Genomic DNA, 26,519 nt, shown 5'->3' with positions numbered 1-26,519 from the left:
TCATTTTAACACATCTGTGTCCCAGCACATCTCCGCGTTATGCCCCGTACACACGTGCAGATTATCTGCAGACTTTTGTCTGCAGACTTACCTTTTCTATGTAGTGCAAGGGCCTGCCGGATTGCATACAAATTGAAAGTGTTTAGGTTTGACCTCATATTATATGGTTTTGGTAAGTCTGCAGACAAAAGTCTGCAGATAATCTGCACGTGTGTATGGGGCATAAGTCTTACTTTGTTCCTGTGAATAAATATTCTTTGGCATGTAATTAACAATTAGGAAGCAGCAGAGCAATTCCTACATGCAACAATGCCTAAGAACTGTTCTTCTAGTCCCATAGATGCCTGTCAGGTGTTTGATAGCCATACCTTGCCTACTCCTGTTTCTGATTACTGTATTACATTCATCAGAGGATGGGGTAAAGGAATAGGAAAAGCTGTTCCACAGAGACTCTGTGCAATAGATAAAGAGGTGAGCATGGGCAAAAGAGTATTTGCATCAAAATTTTTATTGTAAGAATTATATAATTCACAACAGTTTTGTCATTTTTGAAGGATAAGGCTGCATACCTCTTGGTTCATGTTTTGTTGTCTAAGAGAATGTGTTGGGATGCAAGGTAATAATTTGACTGAATTCTATATAGAATGGCCAAAAAAATGGAAATGAGTCGTCTTTGCTACAGCACTGAATCATAATTACTAGGTGTATTACATGTAGAAACTTGCTCTAAAGGATAACTTTACATAAGTTACAGGAAGAGTTAGAATAAAAAAGAATGAGTGCCAGTTCACACGTATGCGATGTCAGACATTGCATGTGATTTGCACCATACTGCTGTGCAAATCACATGCGATGTCTGTGCAATGCAAATTCAGCCATACAGATTGCATGGCTGTATTTGCATCGCATTCGGACCAAAGTCACACAGTATCCTTTTTTTGGTCTGCAGCAGAATCGGAACGCATGGGTGTTCACACCTATGGGATCAGATTCCTGCCTGAACTGACAGTTCACTCTGCGATAGGCGAACTAATCTGGGGGTGTCATTACCTTTGTATTAACATCCCCAGCAGTTTGCATATGGCAGTGTGAACTGCCTGTGAGTCGGGTGCGATGCAGGAATCCACAGTGGATTTGCAGGATTCCCGCATCTACAATGTGAACCGGCACTAAATACAAAGGTTGACCAGGTGAGAGGCCTTTGTAGTTAAACTTAAAAAAAAAAAAAAAAACCTGCGTATGTGTAATCAAACTCCAAAGAGGACAAGATGTGTAGAATGACTACCTGAAAGTTTTCAAAAATTGTGCTTAGTCATTTTAGTCTAGTCTGGGAGAATGTTGGCCAGTGCTTAAAGCAGAACTTTACCCACAACTGTTTGAGAACAATGTTTTTTAACAAAATATCATACACTGCTCAAAAAAAAATTAAAGAAACACTTTAAAAACACATCAGATCTCAATGGGGAAAAAATATCATGATGGATATCTGTACTGATATGGACTGGGTAATGTGTTAGGAATTAAAGGATGCCACATTGTTTTATGGAAATTAAAATGATCAACCTACAGAGGGCTGAATTCAAAGTCACCCCGAAAATCTAAGTGAAAAAATGATGCAGCATTTTGCTGAAATTTTATTGCAGCAGTTCAAAATGGCACTTAGTAATTTGTATAGCCCCCCCTCGTGCTTGCATGCATGCCTGACGACATCTTGGCATGTTCCTAATGAGATGACAGATTGTGTCTTGGGGTATTTCCTTCCAGACCTGAACCAGGGCATCACTGAGCTCCTGAACAGATTGAGGTGCACCCTGGCAGCTTCGGATGGAGCGAAACACAATGTCTAAGAGGTGTTCTATTGGATCTAGGTCAGGCGAGTACTGAGGTCATTCAATTGTATTAATCCTCCAGGAACTGGCTGCATACTCTTTCCACATGAGGCCGAACCGCTGCACCAGCATTGGGTTTGACAATGGGTCCAAGGATTTCATCCTGATGCCTAATGGTAGTCAGGGGGCCATTGTCTACCCTTTTAGAGGTCTGTTCATCCCTTCATGGATATGCCTCCCCAGACCATCACTTACCCACCACCAAACTTGTCATGCTGAACAATGTTACAGGCAGCATAACGTTGTCCACAGCTTCTCCAGACCCTTTCACCGTTTTTACATGTGCTCAGGGTGAACATGCTTTTATCTGCTGAACGCACAGGGCGCCAGTGTGCGGTCAATTCTGGTGTTCGAAGGCAAATGGCAATCAAGCACCAGGGCGTCGGGCAGTGAGCACAGGGCCCACTAGAGGACATCCGGCCCTCATGCCCCCATCATGAAGTCTGCTTCTGATTGGTCAGAGACATTCACACCAGCGCCCTGGTCGAGGTCATTTTGTAGGGCTCTGGCAGTGTTCCTCCTTGCACAAAAGAGCAGATTCCGGTCCTGCTTATGGGTTAGGGACCTTCTACTGCCTGTCTCCTGGAATCTCCTCCATGCTGTTGAGACTGTACTGGGAGACACAGCAAACCTTCTGGCAATGACAGGTATTGATGTGACATCCTGGAGAATTTGGACTTGTAAAAGAAGAGAGAAACAGAGCACCTCTAAGTGCAGCAATTTATTAAAATGGTTAAAAACACAGGTGGTACAACTCACTAGATTGAAACGAGATGGAGGCTTGTAGTATCCAGTGACATGTCAGACGATGGAAAATGTCCCAGGGGTCCTGGAAGAGGGAAAGGTCCATACCGGTCGGATGGACGGGTGGACGCTGTGTTGGGAGTCCTCCGTCTTCAGTCTTCTGGGTGCCGAATGCGGCTGGGGTGCCAGGAACCACACTGGAATGCAGCGCACGGACCTTTCCATCTTCCAGGACCCCTGGGACATTTTCCATCGTCTGACATGTCACCGGATACTACAAGCCTCCATCTCGTTTCAATCTAGTGAGTTGTACCACCTGTGTTTTTAACCATTTTAATAAATTTCTGCACTTAGAGGCGCTCTGTTTCTCTCTTCTTTTACATGACTACACAGCAGTGACTTCACTGTGTTATGGAGCCAGCCCTTAGTAGCAGCTAACATCACCCTTGCCAGACGTCATCTGGGACTTTCTTATTGTGGACTATTTATTATGGACTTTTTATTATCTGTCACAGCCCATAAATTGTCCTTCCCTCTTTTTTTATTATACGTTAATCAGTCTTGTTACAGCATTATTTGTAGATAGCCGGTGCTCTATCTAGCCCACACCAGAGCGCTAGCTTTTTCCTATCTGGAGAATTTGGACTGGCTGTGCAACCTCTATAGGGTCTAGGTATCACCTCATGCTACCAGTAGTGACACTGACTAGCCAAATTCAAAACTAGTGAAAAACAGTCAGATAAGGTGAGTAGGGAAAAAAATGTCAGTGACCTGCAAAACCATTCCTGTTTTGGAGGACATCTCATTGTTATTGTTGCCCATCTAATGCACCTGTTGTCAATTTCATTACCCAAGCAGCTGAAACTGATTAATAACCCCCTCTGCTACTTAACTGACTACATTGATATCCCAGGAGTTTAATTGACTTGATACTATTCTCTGATTAAAAAGTGTTCCTTTAATTTTTTTGAGCAGGGTATATTCCACACTAATAATTATGCTACTATAATTAGTGTGTGCTGTAAATTGCCTCCAGCATTGCTCCTGTTTTTTTCTTCCTGGAGGCCGCTATTGTTTTGAAGCCAAGAGCAGTCCCTTCCTTATTGGAAACTCTCCTCCGTTCCTTTGTCTCAAAAAACGTGTGCCTTTCCAGCCTTGATTTCATGCCTTTGCTCAGCTAGAGAGAAAGGTGGACAGAACCTTTATAGTGCCTAGTCTCGCACTGCCTCTGCCAAAGGAGAAAGGAGCGAATATTGGGAAGACAAGAAAAGATAATCTACTAGTAAATTTAATACTTATGTCTCGCTATCATCTCTTATGCTTTTCTTTACTCTCTCACTAATCTATGTTCATTTGGTACAGTCAGTGTCATACCTGTTGCTTCCTCCCAGCAGTAAGGCTCTATGCACACTATAAGCTAAAAAAAAAAATACCAAAAAAAACACTGGATGAAAAATGTTGGTAAAAGGCCTTCTGCATAGTTACATAGTGAGGTTGAAAAAAGACACCAGTCCATCCAGTTCAACCTAGTGTGTGTGTGTGTGCTGTTAACAGTATGTTGTGGTCTTTGGGGGCCCATCTAATAGTTTTTTGAAACTATTGATGCTCCCTGCTGATACCACTGCTTGTGGAAGAGAATTCCACATCTTTAGCGCTCTGACAGTAAAGAACCCTTTACGCAGTTTAAGGTTAAACCGCTTTTTTCTATTTTTAGTGAGTGGCCCCGTGTCTTATTGAATTCTCTTCCTCTAAAAAGTTTGTTCCCTATGCTAAGGTCACTAGTACGGCATGTATAAATTGTTACTATATCCCCTCTCAAGCGTCTCTTCTCCAGAGAGAAAAAGTTCAATGCTTGTAGTCTTTCCTCATAGCTGATGTCCTCCATTCCCCTAATTTTCTTTGTTGCCCTTCTCTCCAGTTCCATCACATCCTTTCTGAGGACCGGTGCCCAGAACTGGATGGCATATTCAAGATGTGGCGGGACCGGAGTCTTGTAGAGTGGGAGAATAATCGCTTTATTTCTGGAGTGAATCCCCTTTTTTATGCATGCCAGTATTCTGTTGGCTGTGCTTGCAGCGGCTTGGCAATGCATGCCATTGCCAAGCCTGTTGTTCACTAAGACTCCCAGATCCATTTCCATCATAGATTCACCCAGAGTATCACTGCTTAGCGAGTAACTTGCATTCATGTTTCTGACACCCAAGTGCATTACCTTACATTTTTCAACATTGAACCTCATCTGCCATGTAGTTGCCCACCCCATTATTTTGCTCAGGTCTGCTTGTAAGGTTACCACGTCCTGCATAAAAGATATTGGCCTGCTTAGCTTAGTATCATCCGCAAATACCAAGATTGTGCTAGATATCCCATCCTCTATGTTGTTTATGAATAGATTAAACAGGATTGGTCCCAGGACAGTTCCTTGGGGGATCCTACTTCCCACATCCGCCCAATCAGAGTACTCCCCATTTATCACCACCTTCTGGACTCGCCCCCTGGAGCCAGTTTTTAATCCAGGTACTTACCCTATGATCCATACCTACATACCTTAGTTTTCACAGTAAGCGTTGTGGGGAACTGCGTCAAATGCCTTTTCAAAGTCCAGATACACCACATCCACAGGCTTTCCTTTATCTAGATGGCAGCTCACTTCTTTATAGAAGGTTAATGGATTGGTCTGGCAAGAGGAATTTTTCATGAATCCATGCTGATTACTACTACTAATGCCATTTTCATTACTAAAGTATTGTATAATAGTCCCTTATCATCCCCTCCAAAATCTTGTAGACTACTTACTGATGTTAGGCTAACCGGCCTATAGTTCCCTTGGATATATCTCGGCCCTTTTTTAAATATTGGTACCACGTTGGCTTTTTTCCAATCAGCTGGCACCATTCCTGTCAGACTATCCATAAAGATCAAGAGCAATGGTCTGGTTATCACCTGGCTGAGTTCTTTAAGGACCCACGGGTGCAAGCCATCCGGTCCCAGTGATTTATTTATGTTAAGTTTTTCAAGTTTAGTTCTGCATATGTTTAGTTAGAATACAGTACTAATGTTTGAGCATCTACTTTTTTTGGATGTAATGCCAAGTTTTTTGTGCATTCACGCATATTTGTGTGTTCGTGCATTTGTGTTCATAAAACATTTCTAGGGAAAACCCTATGCGTTTTGGCGCAAAATACCAACCAGAAACACAGATTTTTCTAATTTTTTTTTTTTAATGCGCAGCACTTGTTTACTGACCTGTGTGTACACATTGTAAACAATGGGCTGCATTTTAAATCCATAAAAATTTTTTTTAAAACTGAGCTTTTTCAAGGTGCAGAGTGTAGGAGGCCTTTTAACGTTTTTGTGACAGCAATTAGGAGCATTCAGGTTTTTTTCCTTCTGGCAAATTGCTCCCAGAAATGCAAAAAAGTGTCAAAAATGCTTCTAGAATAAAATGGACACGTAGGAAAACACTATCTGCCTCTAGAAGCAGGGAAAAATGCTTAAAAGCTGCTGCTAGCAGTGTTTATTTTTACGCTTGTGTGCATGAGTCCTAAATCTTTAGGCTGTGAGAATATCTGCCGGTAGTGACTCACTGATTATTGACGTGGTGCTGAGAATACAGGGCAACCGAGGCTGTGCAGAGCAGGATGCAACAGTGCCTTACTGGATTTTAAACTGTATAGGCACTTTTTTTTAATGTTTTTTACATAGCTATACCTGCAAAAGAGACCAGCCTGAAGTGATCTAGCAGGACTTAATTTTCCAGTTCCACTTTAACTTTGATTTTAAATTTGGGAGTGAAGAAAGCTGTTAACATTTGCTTTAAATTTAATTGTGACCGCTATTTCTAGGTCCCTAACCCCCCAGTCTGTTCAGTTAAAATTCCATTGTCATGACCACTGCAATGGAATTTGGTAGTGTTCATCCTTTACCATAAGAAGGCTGTATATCTACGTATGGGACTGATTGATTTTGTAGGAGACTTTTACTTGAATGGTCAAAAACCAAAAGCTTCATGCATAAAAGGAAATCCTTAAAGGGAAAGTATGAGTCCATATTTAGAATTATTACCTTTTTAGGCATGGACATATGAACTTATGCTCCAAATATGTTGGATTTTTTTCTGTCAGAACTTATGTATGTGCTTTTATGCACAGATGATTTTGAGCGTAACTGTAGTCTTCTGGCCATGGGAATACATTTACGCTCATGCGTACGTTTAATAATGTTTACACATGTTTATGTATAAATTATGCTCATATGCTCCTCTCTGAACATGGCACATTCATTTTTTTTTTTTAGGGTCTCTAAATGCTGCTTACAATACTGATCCAAATGCCTGATGTGCATGGTCACATAGGCTAACATAGAACTTCATATAGAGACATAAAAAAAATAAATGCTTTATGCCTGTAAAAGCAGTGTTTTTTTTAAGCCTGTGTGTATGAGTCCTTATATTGCATATGTTGCAGTGTTTACCTTAATGTAACTTTTCACATCACTTTCAAATCCATATTTTTTTTTTATTATTTTGAGGGGCGCTTACTACCTCAGTGTGATTCATTTTTCTGGCTATTAACAAATATTGAATTCAGATATCTGCTGCATAAGGCTGATTTCACACGGGCTGTCCGATCAGGTCCGCTTGTTGGTCTTTTTAAGCAGATCTGATCAGACCATCCATAGCTCTTTATGGAATGGCGGATGGGACACATATCTGCTGACACCCGCCGGCATCTGCTGGTCCAAACAATAACGGATGGATGGGGGATCAGATCGGATGACATTTCGATGGAAACAGACAGGTGGTCTGTTTCCATCTGACAGCCCCATAAAGAACAGCGGGGCTGTGTCTGTGTCCACTCTGAATGGCAAAGCGGACACAGACCTGTCATCTGCCTGCTTAGTGGGGATCAGCGGAGAGACCCCACTTGTGAAATCAGCCTATGGTGTGAGCTGTTGCTCTGTATGAGCATAGACTTGCACTTGCTCTTTCTTTGCAGTTTTAGGAAATGTCAGTTGGTTTTATCTTTTCAACAGGTAACATTAAAAAAAAAACCCCCAAAAAAAGCCCTGCTTTGCTTTGTGTTTGAGTTCGTTTAATACCAGATTTTATGATTGACCTATAACCCCACCTCATACATACGTGCGTGGGAGCACACATATTTAGACCTGTCTACGTATCTGTTTTTCATTCATGCATATATATTCATGAATTTTACTCCTGTTTTGGGACCTGTATGTTTTCTTTTGACCATAAAGACTAGTGTATAGAGACTGCTTTAATGAAGGTGTGTTGCAGTATTTGGCAGATTTGGATTTTGGAAGGATTGCTCTGATGCTCCACTGACCCTTACATGTAGATTCAGAGTAAAGGGCTCATATCTTGTGCTTGCGAGACACGGTCTGAATGAACAGATTTTCCCAGAACAGCCTTCTTCATTTCTACCACCTCCTCCTCCTCCTCTTATGGCTTTATTACATTCCTGTCCTTTACACTGGATTTCTTTTCTTCTGTAGAGAGCTGTCTGTGAAGTCCTGGGAACGGCACGCTCTCCTTGCTCTACGTGTTTCTGCATTTTAATCTGTCGGCTCCCTGCGCCGTCTCTTTCTGGGCTATTTATAGCCTCCGCCTCCTGGGTTTTTATCCCAGTCGGCAGCTGCACCGTATTGTCATCAAACTGCCCTAGAATGAATAGCCTTTTCTGCTTCTTTTTCCTCCTCCTGCCTAAAAGCTCTCGTTTATCACAGGTCTCCCTTTCAAAACTCAAAACGAAGACGACGTTTTATTAATTCCAAATTGGACCAGGCAGGTGTTTCATAGGGAAGGCATGAAAATGACACGATGAATGAACAGATATCAGTCAGGGACTCTGAATAGTTCCCTCCATTCTCTTCACCCCAACATCAAATTGGGGCTTTTTACCCATGGAAAATCTGGTCTTACATATTGGTCTGTTTTAGTTCAGCTGTTCTAAAGACATTCACACTGAATGTTCTGTTCATGGATCGGCACCCGCACACAGCAGACAAGAGTTATGCACATTCCTATTAGTGCACAGGCATCATACAATGCTTATAATCCCATGTTATGTTCTCAACATTCCTCCATTTTTCATAGGAGTGTTGCACTGTGCATCATTTTTCCATTATGTCTTTAATTTAGCTGATGCAGACAGATTCAGACCATAAGTTGAATTTTACTCTTTCTCTTTTCTCTCTGCAGATGGAATATCTGGTCGGGACCAACCAGTGGAGCTTATAACGCAGACTCGTGCCAAACACATGCCAAGCACTGGTGAGTTCATCCACCTGCATATCACTGCATCTGCATACCAACAGTGTGCACTGCTGTTAGAATTAAGGTACACTTGTGTTCATCAGTAGTCCTCAACCAGTGGCTTTTTGAAATAACTACAATGTAGCTTCCATATTGTCATGTCGCACAGGGGGTCATTACTTGTCAAAAAAACTCTACTTGTATCTTACACGTCAAAGAAGTATAAAGCTTAGTATAGTGATCTGATAGGATGTCACTAAACTCTTCAAAAGTTGTCAATAAATAAGGTGTTTCAAGTTTTTTTATTTCTTTTCATTTTTATGGGAACAGGAACAAAATTGTTGTAACCAATCAATTAAGATTTCATTGTGATTTTTATGTCAGAGTAAAACATAGCACCTTTTTGGTCAATATAGTCATCGGCTCTGCTCTTATTCACTATTTTGTTTCTTTTTTTTTATAATTAGTCTCTATGGTGTTGCTTATTGCAACATCTTATCTGAATATGGTTTACAAGTTGGCTTAAAGCGAAACTCCACCCAAAAGGGGAAGTTCTGCTTTAAGGACTTGTCCTCCACCCCTCTTGAACCCCTCTTGCCTTGACAGTCGAAGAGGAAGTCCCCCCCCTGCAGTCTTCTGGGACACATGACAGATCCCAGGAAACTGCATCCACCATTAACGATGCGCAGCGCTGCTCATGCATGCGCTGTGTGAATCCGCAAGCTGTCACAGCCGGGTGCCAATAGTGAGGATGCCGATGCCGAAGAAAAGACATTGGGTGAAACCATCTGGGGTGAGCACATTGCTGGATCGTAGGACAGGTGAGTGGCTGTTTTTTTAAAAGTCAGCAGCTACAGTTTGTGTAGCTGCTGACTTTTATTTTTTCCACACAAGACTGGAACTCCGCTTTAAGTCGTGGACCTTTTCGTTACACTTCCTAAATATGTAACAGTGGTTACATGCTATAAACAAGACTTGTGATACTGGGAACACTAAGCAGATTGCGATTACCCCACAGACGGTACATTGCTTTTATTGAATGTTCTCTAAAAATATGTAAAATCTGTGAATAAGTATGCATGTGTAGTAGAGATTGGTTAGGCTGGCTATTAAAACTTATATCTATTCAGGAATGGCAGTTGGGGGTTGATGGCCTTCTTATCTGTATACATGGCTCAGTTGCCTGGACACTCTTAATTTTTTGCATGACCATGTTACTGTACATTCCATCTGCACTATACACCCTCTCCACGGTGCTATATATCCTTTCTAGCAAACTTTGCATAAAACATGGATTTTTAGTTTGCATATATTGCAATACATGTTCAAGCTGACCAACTGCATCAGTTACCCCTCAATGGCTAGTCCATACTCTGCAATGCAAATGGCTCCATTGGATATAGTACCAATATGAGGCCGATAGACACAAGTTGTAGGAGAGCTACAGGGTTCAGCTCTGGCCACTGACCTGCAGCGCAATCGAAAAAAAACATACTGGCACAATATTCACTGAAGCTCTTGCATTGCAGTAGGGACTGACCATTGAGGGATTACTTTGACACATTTGGCCAGCTTTAACATAATTTATCAAATTAACACCAATTTGTGTAAAATTTATTTCCTAAGCTCTTCTGGATTATCCCCATTACATTAGTGGGTACCATGTCCAACGGGAGTGATAATGCGCCATGTATACATTCTTTGAACAACCGTTCGAGAACAAATACTGCTGTGCAAAATGTGAGCAAGTTGTTTTCTTGTAAACTTAGATTAAAAATCTAAGGAAGCAGCTTGCAACACTACAAAGCATTAGCAATCTGAAAGGAAGTTTGGACCAAACCCCTCAGTTGCTGGCGGGGTACCAGTATAAAGGTTGGTGGCGACATTTAGGTGCAGGCACCAGAATAGGTTACTACTTGTATCAGAGGGACAGGGAAGGAGGAAGAGGTGGAGGGATGTGCCTGTTTGCAAAGAATGATTTGCTAGTGAACATGAAGACCGACACTGCTAATGGGGGAGGCGGGAGGTGCCGTTCCTGTGGCTGAAGCTTTAAAGGGAAGAAACAAATGGGAAATTATTAGAGGGTGTATGCTACAGACTTACTAACCCAAAGGATGAAGAGAAGTCTGATCTCGTGTCACAGTTAGGAATGGCGGTGAGGTAGGGCAATGTTATTATATTATGTTATTATATTAAGGGGAAACATCAGTTATCCAGGTATTGACTGGACAGACAACTGCTCACTCATTTAAGGCTTATTATCTCTTAATTGTCTTGCAGGACAACTTCATGTTTCAGTTGGTCGTTGCCCCAACTAGGAGTAATGCTTTGCTAGATCGGCTAGTTACAAACGACACAGATTTGATTGTAGATGTGGGAAAAAAGGGATAACTTGGGAAATAGTGATCACTGAGTAATTTTATTTAGCATAAATCTTAGGAAAAGGAGGCATGAGGGTGGTGCAAAAACACTTATGAGCCAACTCAAAAAGTCTTGAGGCTGTAATTGGTGCCAAAGGTGCTTCAACAAAGTATTGAGCAAAGGCTGTAAATACTTGTGCACATGTGACTTTTTTTTTTCTTTCAGTTTTTAATAAATTTTCAAAGATTTCAAACAAACTTCTTTCACCTTGTTGTTATGGGGTATGGATTGTAGAATGTAGGAATATAATCAATTGAATAAATTTTGGACTAAGGCTGTAACATAAAAAAAATGTGGAAAAGGTGAAGCCCTGTGTATACTTTCCGGATGCATTCTGCGTACCAATGCACAAAAATGCTGCATGCAACTTTTTGGTGTAATAGGCAACCCATTCAAATGAATGGCTGTCTTAATGGAGTGATTTTTAATGCATGTGCACTGATGTAAGACAGCACAGAAAACAGAACCTTAAAGTTTTTTTTCTTTTTGTTTAGTGTACTAGGTCTAGCTTTAAATCTCCTATATAGGGAAGGGTTAATACAGCAATCATTTTCTTGAAAACCATATATGGCCGATATATACGTTGCAGATTTGCTTTTGAAAATCATTCAGTTTTGCACAGTAATTCTGATTTAATACATTTTTCAAACTGTTTCCTAAATACGTCATTCTTCTTTTGTTGGACATAGATATTCACACATCTCCATAGTAGTTAATTAAATGTCTTTCTGCTCTGTGCACTCAGTTGTCATTTGATCAGACGCTTTTAGTTCTACTTCAGCTGTGCATGATGCTGAGAATTGTCTTCCAGTAAAGGCTGTATCTGCAGGTTTTTGTAGCTCTGTTTTTTACAGGAGCCATTCTTGATGGGATTGTATCTGTGACAGTCTCCAGGGTGTGTGATTCACCTGCTGAGCTATGGTGAGTCACCTTCCTGCTGACGGAGGCGTGCTATGCCATACGGAGCATCTTTGGAACATGTTATCCTGTCTAATGAAGGAAGCAGAAGACAGGCTGGAGTGGGCGGCTGCTTCGGGGACATGAATGAGCTTCCGATGACACCAATACGGTGACAACAGGTTGTGCTTGCAGCTTTTCTCTGACGGAAATAACCTTGCAGTCTGCAGTGTACTGTGATTATCAGTGGCTTTGCTGGGGGGGGGGGGGCACCCCGGCATCCCAGCACCCCGGCATCCCAGCACCCCGGCATCATGGCATTATAGATGGCAGGTTTGTAAGCCCAGATTGTGGGATTCTGACTCGCCATCCTCGAGCATTATTGTGGCAAATGGAGCCGGCACTAGAGGAAGTGGTTCCTGTATAGTTCTGGCTCCTGTCACAGGCGAAGTGATACCAAATGCCCACCAGCAGTACCAGCCCTGAAGGACAGCCTGCAGAAACCACCAGCTATACCTGCCTGGGGGACAGCAGCAGCAAGCGATACCTGCAGGAATCCTGAGGAAGACTTGAAGATTGAGGTGAGTTGAGGCGCAGGTAAACCGCACTGCATTCGTGTTAAAGCAGCCTTAGGCACAGGTGAGGCTGCATTCCTGTGCACAGTTGAGCCTGCCGCATTATTGTGGCAAACGGAGCCGGCACTAGAGGAAGTGTAGCCGATGCTTCCTGTATAGTTCGGCTCCTGTCACAGCCGAAGTGATACCAAATGCACTCCGCCTGAGACAGGAGCGATACAGGAAGCATCGGCTCTGCTCTCTACTGCAGCCGCATGCTTTCTTCAGAGCTGCTCCTGTCGCACTCCGTTTGTGTGTCAGAGGAGCCAGCTTTCCCAGCCAGCAGTACCCGCCAGCAGTGCCTGCCAGCAGTACCAGCCCTGGAGGACAGCCTGCAGCAATCACCAGCTATACCTGCCTGGGGGACAGCAGCAGCCAGCGATACCTGCAGGAATCCTTAGGAAGACGTGAAAATTGAGGTCAGTCGAGGCGCAGGTAAACCGCGGTGCATTCATGTGAAAGCAGGCTTAGGCCCCTTTCACATGATCAGTCTGATCGGGTCCACCTGTCTGTTTTCAGATGGACCCAATCTGACCCTCCATTCACCTTGTGTCCGTTTACATCGGCCGATCGCCAATCTGATCCACTTAAAAAAAACAGAAGAGAACCGTCCCCGTCTGTCTGGGGGAATTGGAACCGAGGGCCCATAGAGTAGAGCAAGCTGTATCTGCATATGCTGAGTGGACACAGACCTGTCATCTTCCTGCTCCACTCATTGTGGCCCGCGACCCTTTACCAGGTCGCTAAAGTGGCCCTCGCTCTTCAAAAGGTTGGATACCCCCGCTATAGGGGCATGAATCCGGACAGAGAGGTACGTTGTAGCAGCCTTTCCCCTTAGTTTCGCCCCGCTGTGTGGCTGAGGGAGGGAGTCCCAGATGGAGAGGTGCACTATACTTTAGCGCATCAGGAGACCCACGGGGAAATCAAAAAGATCTCCCATGAAGTTGATATAAGTGTTAAGACCACCGCCAATATTGCGTCTGGCCTTAACACTTTCATCACTGTGATTGGCAGGTCTCTGTATTCTTACCTATCTTCTCTGCACTGAGAGCATGGCATCAATACTAGGCTTTATTACTGCATAAACTGGCAACATTACTTGGGATTCTTACTGCATAAACTGGCACCAATACTAGGGGCTATTACTGCATAAACTGGCACCAATACTTAAGGCTATTACTGCGTAAACTGGCACCAATACTAGGGATTATTACAGTGTAAACTGCCACCATTACTAAGGGTTATTACTGTGTAAACTGCCACCATTACTAGGGATTATTACTGCATAAACTGGCACCAATAGTAGGGGCTATTACTGTGTAAACTGACACCATTACTAGGGGCTATTACTGCGTAAACTGGCACCAATACTAGGGGCTATTACTGCGTAAACTGGCACCAATACTAGGGGCTATTACTGCGTAAGCTGGAACCAATACTAGGGATTATTAATGCGTAAACTGGCACCAATACTAGGCTTTATTTCTGCGTGAACTGTAATCAATATTGGGTGTTATTACTGCGTATACTAGCATCAATACTAGGCTTTATTATTGCGTAAAATGGCACCAATACTAGGGGTTATTACTGCGTAAATTGGTACCAATACTAGGGGTTATTACTGCTTAAACTGGCACCTATACTAGGGGTTATTACTGCGTAATCTGGCACCAATACTTGGGGTTATTACTGCATAAACTGGCACCAACACTAGGGGCTATTACAGCTAAACTGGCGCCATTACTAAGTGTTGTTACTACATAAACTGGAACCTGTACCAAGGGTTATTACTGCAAAAACTGGCACCAATACTAGTCTTTCTCTTACGTCCTCCGACAGTCGCCGCCTCTTCATATTCGTCACATATGGGGTATTAGACTTTGCTCCGAAGGAGTAGCTAGGCAACAGAATATGTTAACAATAAAGCTTTAACATATCCCACCCTCAAGGGGTGGTCCCCTCAGTCAATACCCTCCTACTTCCTGCAACCATATCTCAGTTTTAATGTCTAGCTTGTCAGGAGTGGCTGGCTCTCTCTGTGCTGGGACTTTTTGTCCCAGACTCTTTCTTCTTTTTAATATTTTGTTTGAGTTTTTTTCTCTACCTTTACTTAGCTGTTATTTTGGTCAGCATTAGTTAGTTCTTCGGACGAAGAGGATCATGCGGACTGGGTCTCGGGCTGATCCCCCTGATCGCAGGTCGTGGGTCAGTGGCTTCCCAGTCTGCCATCGAGCGTTCAGCCAGGTAACGCTCCTGGCACAGTGAACGACCCATCCCTGTTCGGTGCAGGGATGATTGGTGAGGTGGCTACCTCACCGGACGCTGTGCGGTTTCTTATCCGCCATTGTGTGCGTCTTGAATTGCGACTCTCCCTGCCTCATGTGCAGCGGCTTGTTCGCCTGTGCGGGTTCCCCACGCCATGTGAGGTAAGTGTATCTATGTGGGGACCTGTCTGTCTGGGGGGGGTCTCAGTCTGGGACTGTGTAACCTGCCTTTATTCACACTGCTTGTCTCCCTATCTCTCGGCTGCATGCTGTGGGCTGCAAGGGGGGGGGGGGAGCTGTGTGACACTGTGTGTGTCAGGCTGGGCAGTGTGGGAAGCTGTGTGCTGTGGGGCATGTTTTTATGGCATGTTGGGGCATATACAGCGATCGCTGCGGCGATCTAACATGTATCCATATAATGGGATAAGCTTGTGTGTGTTTTTATGCACTATGGAGCGGCGATTTCGGCGCCAAACGACGCCATTTTACCGGCGCCCGCTCCGGCCGCATGGTTTACATGCACGGCGGCCATTTTCTTGTAGCCTCCATAGGCTTACATAGAGCGCCCTGGCAGCATCACTTCCTCTTTCCTGGAACACCGATCGAGGCAGCAGCAGCAGCGGGGTCTCCTCAGGTTTTATCCTTCTATTCCTGTTTGCCATTGCCTGTATTCAGTCTGTATATTCCCTGTGGGGGTCTCATTGTGCCTGAGTGTGGTGCGGTGGGCTGCGCTTGCCGCGCTTGCTAAAAGGGGGCAGTTAACCCTTGGTTGTCTGGCATACAGGGGCAATGGATTCTCAGGAGGGCAAGTTTCCCACAGTATTGGTGGAAAGCCAGGGGACCGCTGTTTCCCCCCCAGGGGGGGATTTAGCCACTATTGTGGCTGGCCTTGCTGCCCAGGTGCAAATGCTGGTGGCTGCTCAATCTACTAAACGGCCCAGAGTTGCTCTGTCCTCTGATTCTGAGGGTGAAGGTGATGGGGCTGTTCTGGCAGGGACCCCCTTATCGGGGTCCCGCTCCTCTCTTGATCTAGTGGGGTCTGAGGTGGAGGCTGAAGTTGAGGGGGTCGATAATTCTCCCCCTGGCTCGCCTGAAGAGCTTGCAATCATGGATGAGTTGATTGCTTCCATTAAGCAAACGCTGCGTTTGCAGGACGAAGTGTGTCCTCCCGCTGCCTTGGCGGCTTATGGGACGCAGAGAAAACGCAGGACGCCGCAGGTTTTTCCCTGCAATGCTGATTTTCAGCGCGCTGTTAAGGATCAATGGCGCGATCTGCGCAAACCTTTTGCGGTACCAAGTAAATTCAAGCTGCGTTATCCTTTCTCGCCTGCCACTGATGAACGGTGGTGTGTGCCTCCACCAGTGGATCATGCAATTGCGGTTTTGAACAAAGCCACTGCGATTCCTGCAGAGGGTTCCCCTGTTTTCCGTGATGCCACGGATAGGAGACTGGAGTCTCTTGCCCGTCATACTTATTCTGTTACGGGTTCTATGCTTAAGGCTCTGTTTGCTTCTCTCATGGCGGCCCAGGCGATCGCGAGTTGGACGCAGATGCTTAGGCGCGTCCTAGTGGCCGATTCGGCCTCGCCGGCGACCCTGGATATGGTGGATCAGATCCACCAGGGTGTCATGTATCTGTGTGATGCGGACCTGGACCTGATTCCGTTGGCTGCACGTGTGCACAGCGTGGCGGTGTTGTCTCGCCGCCTGGTTTGGTTGAAATGTTGGTCGGTGGACCAATCTTCACGTAAAACCTTAGCCAATCTGCCTTATGATGGGTCTCGCCTTTTTGGGGAGTCCCTGGATGTGTTGATTAAGGGGATCACCGGGGGCTAAGAGCACTCTCTTGCCCCATTTCCCCAAGGCTAAGGGGGCTTCTGGGAAGAAGCATGCGAATTTTCGGCCCCCTCAGGGGTCCTTTCGTGCCTTTCGGCCGCACTACAAGGGCAAACCGTTCAAAGGCCAAGGTTCTCAGAAGAAGCCCTGGTCTGGGAAACAGAAGTCCGGCCAATCCGGACCTGCGGCCCATAACAGTTCGGCCTGAAGGGGCGCCCTCACCCAGTTTTGGGGTGGGGGGACGCTTGCTCCGTTTTCTTCAGCCCTGGTTGGCCCGTGTGCGGGACAGATGGGTTCTGGAAATCGTTCGATCTGGTTACAAGATCGAGTTTCTCTCTCGGCCGGAGAGCAGATTTTTTCCCTCAAATCTACAACTGTCTCCAGAGCGCCTGCGGGATCTGCACCTGGCGGTGCGGGACCTGAGGGCTCAGGGTGTGGTGGTTCCGGTGCCTCATCGGGACAGATTTCGGGGGTTTTATTCCAATCTGTTCACCGTGCCCAGGAAGGAGGGCAAGGTTCGTCCGATTCTGGACTTGAAAGCTCTGAACCGCTCTGTGCGGGTTCGCAAGTTCCGCATGGAGTCCCTGCGCTCGGTGGTGGCTGCCCTGGTTCCGGGGGAATTCATGGCCTCCATCGATTTGAAGGATGCGTACCTTCACATCCCCATATTCGAGGGGCATCAGAGATACCTTCGATTTGCCATTGCGGAGGATCACTACCAGTTCGTGGCGTTGCCCTTTGGGCTCGCCTCGGCTCCGCGGGTCTTCACCAAGGTGCTTGCACCGGTTCTGGCATTATTGAGGGCCCAGGGCATTTCTGTCCTGGGGTATCTGGACGACATTCTGATTCGGTCTGCGACCAGTCAGGGTCTGGAGAAGGACCTGTCTGTCACAATGCAAACTCTGCAGGAGTTCGGTTGGACGATAAATGTTCCAAAGTCGACACTGAGTCCGTCGGTTCGTCTTCCCTATCTGGGAATGATACTGGACTCGGTGCAGGCGAAGGTCTTCCTGCCGGAAGACAAGCTCAGGACTCTTCAGGAGGAAGTCAGGTCCCTCAGGGACGTTCCACACTCGTCTCTGCGGACGTGTATGAGATGTCTGGGATTGATGGTCTCGGCCTTCGAGGCGATTCCTTTCGCTCAGTTTCACACGCGGGGTCTCCAGGCGGAGATCCTGTCCAAGTGGGACGGGCGACCTCAATCTCTGGATCTTCAGATCTCGTTGAGTCATCGCACCAGGGTAAACCTTCTGTGGTGGCTCCAGTCCCCGTTGGTGTCCGGGGGCAAGTCGTTTCGTCCGATCTCGTGGACGATAATCACTACGGATGCCAGCCTGTCGGGCTGGGGTGGTGTTCTGGGCGTTCTGTCCGCCCAGGGGACCTGGTCGGAGGGGGAGTCTTCCCTCCCGATCAACATTCTGGAATTGCGTGCGATAAGGCTCTGTCTTCATCGCTGGAATGACCGGCTGCAGGGCTGCCCGGTTCGGGTGCAGACGGACAATGCCACGGCGGTGGCATACATCAACCACCAAGGGGGCACCAGGAGTGCCCGAGCGGCTCGAAGTGGCCGACATTCTGTCTTGGGCCGAGACTCATGTCCCGGCGATAACGGCGGTTCACATTCCGGGAGTGGAGAACTGGCAGGCGGACTATCTGAGTCGCCAGACCCTGGATCAGGGGGAATGGTCTCTCCATCCGGCTGTCTTCCAGATGTTGTGCGCGAAGTGGGGTCTTCCAGATGTGGACCTGTTCGCGTCTCGCCTCAACTACAAGGTGAAGAGGTTCGTGGCAAGGACGCGCGACCCTCGGGCAGACGCGTCGGACGCGTTAGTGGCCCCGTGGCATCAGTACAGGCTGATGTACGCTTTTCCACCGATTCAGTTGCTGTCCAGGTTCCTTCGCAGGTTACACTCGGAACGCAGCACGGTGATTCTTGTGGCACCGGACTGGCCTCGCCGGTCCTGGTACGCAGACCTCGTGAATCTGGCGGTCGACGCCCCCTGGCGTCTGCCTCTTCGAGACGATCTACTGTCTCAAGGACCGATTTACCATCCTGCTTTACAGTCGCTGGCTTTGACGGCCTGGCTGTTGAGACCGAGGTCCTGAAGGAGAAGGGTCTCTCTCCAGAGGTCGTTCATACCTTGATCAACGCGAGGAAGTCTTCCTCGGGAAAGGTTTATTACCGTACTTGGAAGGCCTATTTTGCCTGGTGTGAGTCCAGGGGGTTTTCACCCCGCACGTACTCGGTTTCCCGTGTGCTGTCTTTCCTTCAGACGGGTGTCGATCAGCGTTTGGCGCTGGCCACGATAAAGGGTCAGGTGTCTGCGCTGGCCGTTCTGTTTCAACGTCCCGTGGCTTCCAACTCCTTGGTTGGCACTTTTATTCAGGGTGTGCGGCATCTGGTTCCTCCTAGGAGGGATCCTTTGCCCCCCTGGGACTTGAATCTAGTTCTTTCTGTGTTACAACGTGCTCCTTTTGAACAGATCAGGGAGATCTCGTTGTCTCTGTTGTTCAAAAAGGTCGCCTTTTTGGTGGCGATCACTTCGGCTCGCAGAGTGTCGGAACTGGCGGTTTTGTCCTGCAAGTCTCCGTACCTGGTTGTTCATTTGGATAAGGTGGTCTTGCGACCTAATCCTTCTTTTCTGCCGAAACGAGTTTCGGAATTCCATCTTAACGAGGATATTGTTTTGCCTTCGTTGTGCACGAAGCCTAAACATCCAAAGGAGGTGAGATTGCACTCTCTGGATGTTGTTCGGGCGATTAGGGTTTACCTTAAATCGACTGAGTCTTTTCGTAAGACGGACTCCTTGTTTGTTCTTCCAGAGGGTCCTCGGAAGGGCATGGCGGCTTCGGCCTCTACCATCGCCAAATGGATCAGGCAGACCATTGAACAGGCCTATGCCTTGCAGGGGAAGGTTCCCCCTGTGCCTGTGAAGGCGCACTCTACTAGATCACTGAGTACGTCTTGGGCCTGCCGTCATGGGGCTTCTGTAGCCCAGGTGTGTAAGGCGGCGACCTGGTCGACCGTGCACACTTTCACAAAATTCTACAAAGTAGATGTTCAGGCATCGGCGGATGCTTCCTTTGGCCGCAAGGTTCTTAGTGCGGCTGTTCCATAGGGTCCCTTGTTGGGGACTCCTGGCTGTTGGGATATCTTTGTATTCCCTGGTTTTTTTGTCTTTTCCTGGGTTGTTGCTCCTGTTGAGCACTTATTTTTGCTGTTGCCCAGCTGGTTTCCTTCCTTTGGTAAGGTTCCTTTCTTTGATGTGGAGACTGCGTTGCCTTTCGGCGCGGATGCGTTTCCCACCCCTCATGTTTGCACTGCTTTGGGACGTCCCCATATGTGACGAATATGAAGAGGCGGCGACTGTCGGAGGACGTAAGAGAAAACGGAATTTTTGTAAAATCTTACCTGTAAAATTCCTTTCTCTGAGTCCTCCGACAGTCGCCGCCCCCGCCCCTCTTTTGGGGTTTGAATGTATACTCTACTGCTATTCCACTAAAACTGAGATATGGTTGCAGGAAGTAGGAGGGTATTGACTGAGGGGACCACCCCTTGAGGGTGGGATATGTTAAAGCTTTATTGTTAACATATTCTGTTGCCTAGCTACTCCTTCGGAGCAAAGTCTAATACCCCATATGTGACGAATATGAAGAGGCGGCGACTGTCGGAGGACTCAGAGAAAGGAATTTTACAGGTAAGATTTTACAAAAATTCCGTTTTTTTACTGCATAAACCGGCACCACCTTTAGGGCTATTAATGCATAAACTGCCACCAATTCTAGGGGCTATTACTGCATAAACTGGCACCAATACTAGGGGCTATTGCTGCATATGAACTGTTTGCTGAAATTGCTTTAAACCAGCCCCTTAAATTTTCTACTCGCTCGTATTTTGAGTGTGGGGCTGGCTCGGGAGCCGTTCTCCCAGTGATCACCCAGGGGAAGAGAAAGGGGAGGAAGAGGAAAGCAAGCTGGATAAACACAGAGCGGGGTTTGCCCGCTGTAACAGCTTTCATTTGAATTGCCGGGCGCTTGCCATCACACACCGCACCACCTCCTGGCCCGACTCCTTTGATAGACAGAACACCGGTCCAATGCCAGGACGTGTAATGTCTACCATAGCAGCCGATCCAAGAGGCGGGATTATGTGTGATGGCAAGCCCCCGGCAATTCAAATAAAAACGCTGTTACAGCGGGGCAATCCCCGCTCTGATTTTCCGGCTGAATTTTCTCTTCCTCTCCTCTCTTCCCCTACACAAGTGAGGCTGCATTGCTGGGCACAGGTGAGGCTGCATTGCTGGGCACAAGTGAGGCTGCATTGGCGAGCACCGATCAGGCTGCATTGGCGAGCACCGATCAGGCTGCGTTGGCGAGCACCGATCAGGCTGCATTGACGAGCACCGATCAGGCTGCATTGACGAGCACCGATCAGGCTGCATTGACGAGCACCGATCAGGCTGCATTGACGAGCACTGATCAGGCTGCATTGACGAGCACTGATCAGGCTGCATTGACGAGCACTGATCAGGCTGCATTGACGGGCACTAGTGAGGGGGTATTGATGGCAGTGATCAGGCTGCGTTGATGGGCACAGGCGAGGTTGCATTGTTGGGCACTGATCAGGCTGCATTGACGGGCACAGGGGAGGCGGCACTGACAGGCACAGGGGAGGCAGGATTGACAGGCATAGGGGAGGCGGAATTGACGGGCACTGTTAAAGCTGCATTGACGGGCACTGTTAAAGCTGCATTGATGGGCACTGTTAAAGCTGCATTGACGGGCACTGTTGAGGCTGCATTGATGGGCACTGTTGAGGCTGCATTGATGGGCACTGTTGAGGCTGCATTGAAGGGCACTGTTGAGGCTGCATTGAAGGGCACTGTTGAGGCTGTTATGAAGGGCACTGTTGAGGCTGTTATGAAGGGCACTGTTGAGGCTGCATTGATGGGCACTGGTGAGGTTTCACTGTTGAGCACTGATGAGCTTCACTGAGGCTGCACTGACAAAGTTTGTAGTTCATTTTTGGAACTTCTGCATTTATGCAAAAACATTTAAATGTCATTTTATGAGATAATTTATGAGGGCTTGTTTTAGGGGCGAGGCAGGGTTGGGTGGGGCAACTGGTGGCGAGTAACCCTTAAGGCTTGGCTAGTAGCTCAGGACTTTACATTTTGAGCCCTGCTTTCAACTATAATGAAAATCTTTTTTTTTTTTTTTTTTATTTATTTATTTTTTTAAAGAGTTTGACTTTTTCTCAGGTCTGAAGCAATACCTGATTAAGAAAGAAAAACTCTTGAAAGCTTGTCGTTTCAGTGTTAGGTTAGTACAATATAAAGGTATCATTGCATACTGCATTACTCTCATATTTTTTAACCTTATTTATATTTACTTATTTTTTTTCAGTGGTATGATATAGTGGTGGAAATTATGAGTGCCCCCCATTTTTGACTGTGGTATCTTATGTGCCCCCCTGTACATTGTTTCTAGAGTCGTCACTGGTGATTCTATTACTGTTGATGATTATACTGCAGGATACAGCTTTAGTAAGGTGTTTTTTTTTTTTTAATCCATAATAGTTACGATGGACATGTTGCCTGGTGTCACGTACCTGGGAGGAGTCTGAGTTGAGGAGGTCGGCCTCTCTTATATCTCCGGCCCAGACCCCACTGAAGGTGAGACAGAGGGTGTCAAAAGCCAGGAGGGACACGAGTGCCTGTGGTTGTTGATGGATCAGGATAGGCTGCTTGTCCGGATCCCGGAAACTGGAACATGCAATGATGTATGGAACAGGTGCAGCAGATAGCCAGGCAAGCACTCGGGTAGTTCTGAGAGACCAGGTTTGAGACAGAGTCAGAGTAGTAGGAAAGCCAGGGTCATCAACAGGCGGTGCAGCAGGGTACCAAATCGTAAGCAGAGCCAAAGTCAGGGACGGAGCCGGGTCAGGTTTAGCAGAGAAGCAGAAGCAGAATCCAAGTCCAGGTTCAGAATAAGCCAGGTCAGCAACAGGGAAGCATACAGGTATCATCAGGTCACAGGAAACAGCTGAAGATCAGTCAGCACAGGAAACAGGATTGAACTTCCTTTAAATAGCCTGTCTGGCGCCACGCCCATTAGTCATTCTTCTGGGAATAGCCTGTGCACGGCCACCCCCCAGACGTCTCACAGGGATTCCCTGACACCTGGGTTAATAAAGAGCGGTTCACACTGGGGCGGCACGACTCTGCACTACTTTGGAGGCGACTTGTGCATTCCCATGCACCACGACTTCGGAGCGACTTGCACGGACTTCACATAATGGAAGTCTATGCAAGTCGCTTCGAGGTCGCCCCGAAGTAGTACAGGACCCTTTTTCTAAGTCGGAACGACTTGTGTCGCTCCTATTAGAATGGGTCCTGTAGCAGTTAATAGACCGCGAGGGAGCGCGACTTGTCAGGCTGACAAGTCGCGCTGGTGTGAATGGAGCCTGAAGGAGTACTATTATGGAAAATTAGACTGCAGTGTTTTGACTTTTATTCTTGATCAATCATGTTCTTGACAATAATTATGTTTATTCAATGCCCAAGTGTCCATGCAATTTTAAAACTTTTCTCATTCACAATAGATTTCTCTTTCGTTCATTGACGGACACCGCTCCTGATCTTCTTAACCATTGGCTTATACTGCCCCCAACAGGAGTAGGACACAAGGCAAAAAAAGTCTGGCGTCGCCTATGGGCAGTTCCAGGGGGTATACTCCCTCTCTCTTTGTCTTGGGGAGGTGCATCCTCCCCCGCTGTCCCTGTCTGCTGACGGGCGGGGCCACCCTTGCATCGGCGCCATGTCTGATGCGGCTGACTGGTGACATCTATTTTGTGCCATCATCTCGTCATGCATATCATCTCTCTTGGCCGGATGAAATCGGTGCGCCAGCACCGCCTTTCTCCATCTGGCGGCAAGCGCCAATCTAGCGTTTGCACGCCTTAGCCAGAGCACATGGCGTTTGGGGTGGGACCCAGCCACGCCCTATCCAGGAGATACAAATGAGAGACAGGTACACAGAGGCATTCATTCACTCACCTGTTTGTGCACGAAGGTAGTAGCCTCTTATCCCTGGGTCCACACACTATACACGGTGGGTACACAGACATAAACTACACCATTTCAGATTCATTTTTTTCTGCACCACTGCTTTCCTTGTTCCCTCCTTTTTGTTTTCACCACACACGGTACAATATCTATCTCTTCCAATTGGTATTTTTTGTTTTTACCACTTCTTTTTTTTTTTGTCTTCACTTTGCTCTACACATTGCTCATACCTAGCATTTTGTTTCACTTTTGGGCGCATCTCCTCCCCTGATCCCTGCATCAGCCCTCGTATTTACGTCCTTGTTGCTGTACATTCAATACATATTTATATTTATGATGCAGTTTATTCTTACATTGCTATAACCTACATATATTTATTTTAGTCAGTGATTATGGACATCTGGCACTTCACTCTACACACCTACACCATTTTCCTGTCCCTCATCCTCTCCCGGCTGGTTGGTTTTGGGTCCCTTTCCATCAGCTCCTGGATCAGGCGTTCATGCTGCCACTGGAATCCAGTGTCTCTTAGCTGTCCAGGCCCGGCCAACTGGTAAGTATGGGTCCCTGACTTGGAATCCTTCATGGGTTTTGTACCCTGCAAACATCATCAATAACTAATCTTTGGATTGTTGTTTCAATACTATTTCTGCATATGTTTTTTCACAGACATGCATGTGTGCATCCATTTCTGAAGAAGCAAGCAGTTTGCTCGGGAAACGCGTCAAAGTAACTGTATTGTTGTTCATGCAACAATACAGTTACTAACTTCAAACATGTACTATATTTGTGCCTATACCTTGTTTGGCTTGGTTAACGTTTTATGTACCATGTTACATGATGCAATAATTTTTTTTGATACTAATCATTAAATTGAGATTACATTTACTTAATTGAGTGGCCACCTGTGTTCGCCTCATCTAAAGTCCCATGGCAATCTTCCCTTTCTGTATGTAAATGATTTAGGGATAGAGGTGTTATCACTAGAAGTGTTACCGGACTATCTATTTTTATTGTACTCTCTCTACTATAGTTACTCAGTTTTTTCTGCTTAGTCAGGAGTAACGACCTTGCAAAATTGTAAAAAATACATATGAGGAGGAGTGGGCTGCACACCCCAAAATAATTGTGGAAAAAATGGAAGAATCCCACAGGGGTGTTTTTTTTTTGGCAGCAAATAATTCTTGAACGAAATTAAAAAATGTATTAATTTTATTGACAACTATTTAAAAAATTCCACATGGGATACAATGTGAGCTCTGGTTACAGTGTTGACCCATCCAAAATGATAACAGGAAAGAATAGTTTAAAGCAATACATGGATAATTAAAAAAATCACAACCAAAAAATTGGTTATCCCAACGCGTTTCAACCTATTCTCTAATGGTCGTCTTCAGGGTGTATGTGATGTCTACAAAATACATTATAATGTTAGAAATACAAAATGCAAAACATATTAAAATGGCTATGAGGATATAGCCCGTATATTTACCATTGAACTGATGGATATCTTTTAACCAGAGATTTTCGATTGGTCCAGAGTCATCCTAAGAGAGCCCTCCAAGTACCCGGAACGAATAGAGAAAAAGACTGGCTTGTAAAGAGCCATGTTTGGAGCAACTTGTGAGATAGCGGGAGATCTACCTATAAATACATTACCCAATGTGGAGGGTATAAATCCTACATGCAAGGAATTTAAATCAGTTAGTGAGTGGGAGGAACTATCCGGCAGAGTGACCTGATGGATGCATCTGGGGCGGTCAGCTTATAGAACCATATAACCAGAATAGAATGAAATGGTGCACCAAAAAATTGTGAAGAGCCATACGTGTAGAAAAAGTGGTGAAAAACTGAGTGAAAGGTGATGAAGTTAAATGTAAATATATAGATTACCTAAAAAATTAACCTAAACCTAAAGTCATTGTAGCATTGAAAGCGACTTTATCATGCGATGTTAAGAAAAATGATATGCATTTGCAATAGGTGATGTCACAAATCTATGTGTGGAAGTGCAATATAGCACAACATATGCTGAAAAAAATAAATAAATTGCCCTCGTATTTCATTGATAACACGCCGTGTGCTGCATGGTACTTGTAGTTAATTCCTCGACAGGAAGCTGTGAATGAATGATGTGACTGTGTGGGCAGAGCCCTGCACAGCCGCTCTGTTTTCACATTTTTACAGCGGGCGCAGGGAGAAAATTCCCTGTCCCCTATCTCACAGAGCGAGGAGCACTTGCGGCGAAAGCATGTGTGATGGAAATTAATGGGGTTTGGAGCATAGACATTTACTCGGTGCGCTGAAAGCTTTGCTACGCTGAAAAGCGCACTTGTGGATATTATTAAGCACCATTAATAATGTACAGCTCTTTTGTATAAAGAAATCCTAGCGCGCTCACCATCCCCAGAAATAGGCGTACAGGCTGTTTCAGTTTGGATACTCCCAGGTTGTCCTGTGATGAACAGTGGGCCTCGTTTTTTTTATAGGGCAACAAAAGAACAGAGACAGGA

The 26,519-nt window shown here is 45.9% G+C and overlaps 1 protein-coding gene across 6 annotated transcripts in view; it reads left to right on the top strand.

Moving 5' to 3' along the window:
- Positions 1–26,519, top strand: part of HDAC4 (histone deacetylase 4) — a 666,648-nt gene that overhangs the window by 354,513 nt on the left and 285,616 nt on the right. For 5 of the 6 annotated variants that reach the window (XM_082260868.1, XM_082260870.1, XM_082260869.1 and 2 more), the window contains one exon: positions 8,854–8,925. In XM_082260868.1, coding sequence (XP_082116994.1) covers positions 8,854–8,925 — 72 coding nt within the window. Of the gene's footprint in view, positions 1–8,268; positions 8,437–8,853; positions 8,926–26,519 lie in introns of those variants that run through there. The other variant, XM_082260872.1, reaches the window with a different exon arrangement.

Source organism: Pelophylax lessonae (genome assembly GCF_965119305.1).
Source record: "Pelophylax lessonae genome assembly, chromosome: 6".
In the NCBI taxonomy this organism is placed as follows: Eukaryota; Metazoa; Chordata; class Amphibia; order Anura; family Ranidae; genus Pelophylax; species Pelophylax lessonae.
The sequence above is the reverse complement of the archived record's forward strand: the minus strand, read 5'-3'. Positions and strand labels throughout refer to the sequence as shown.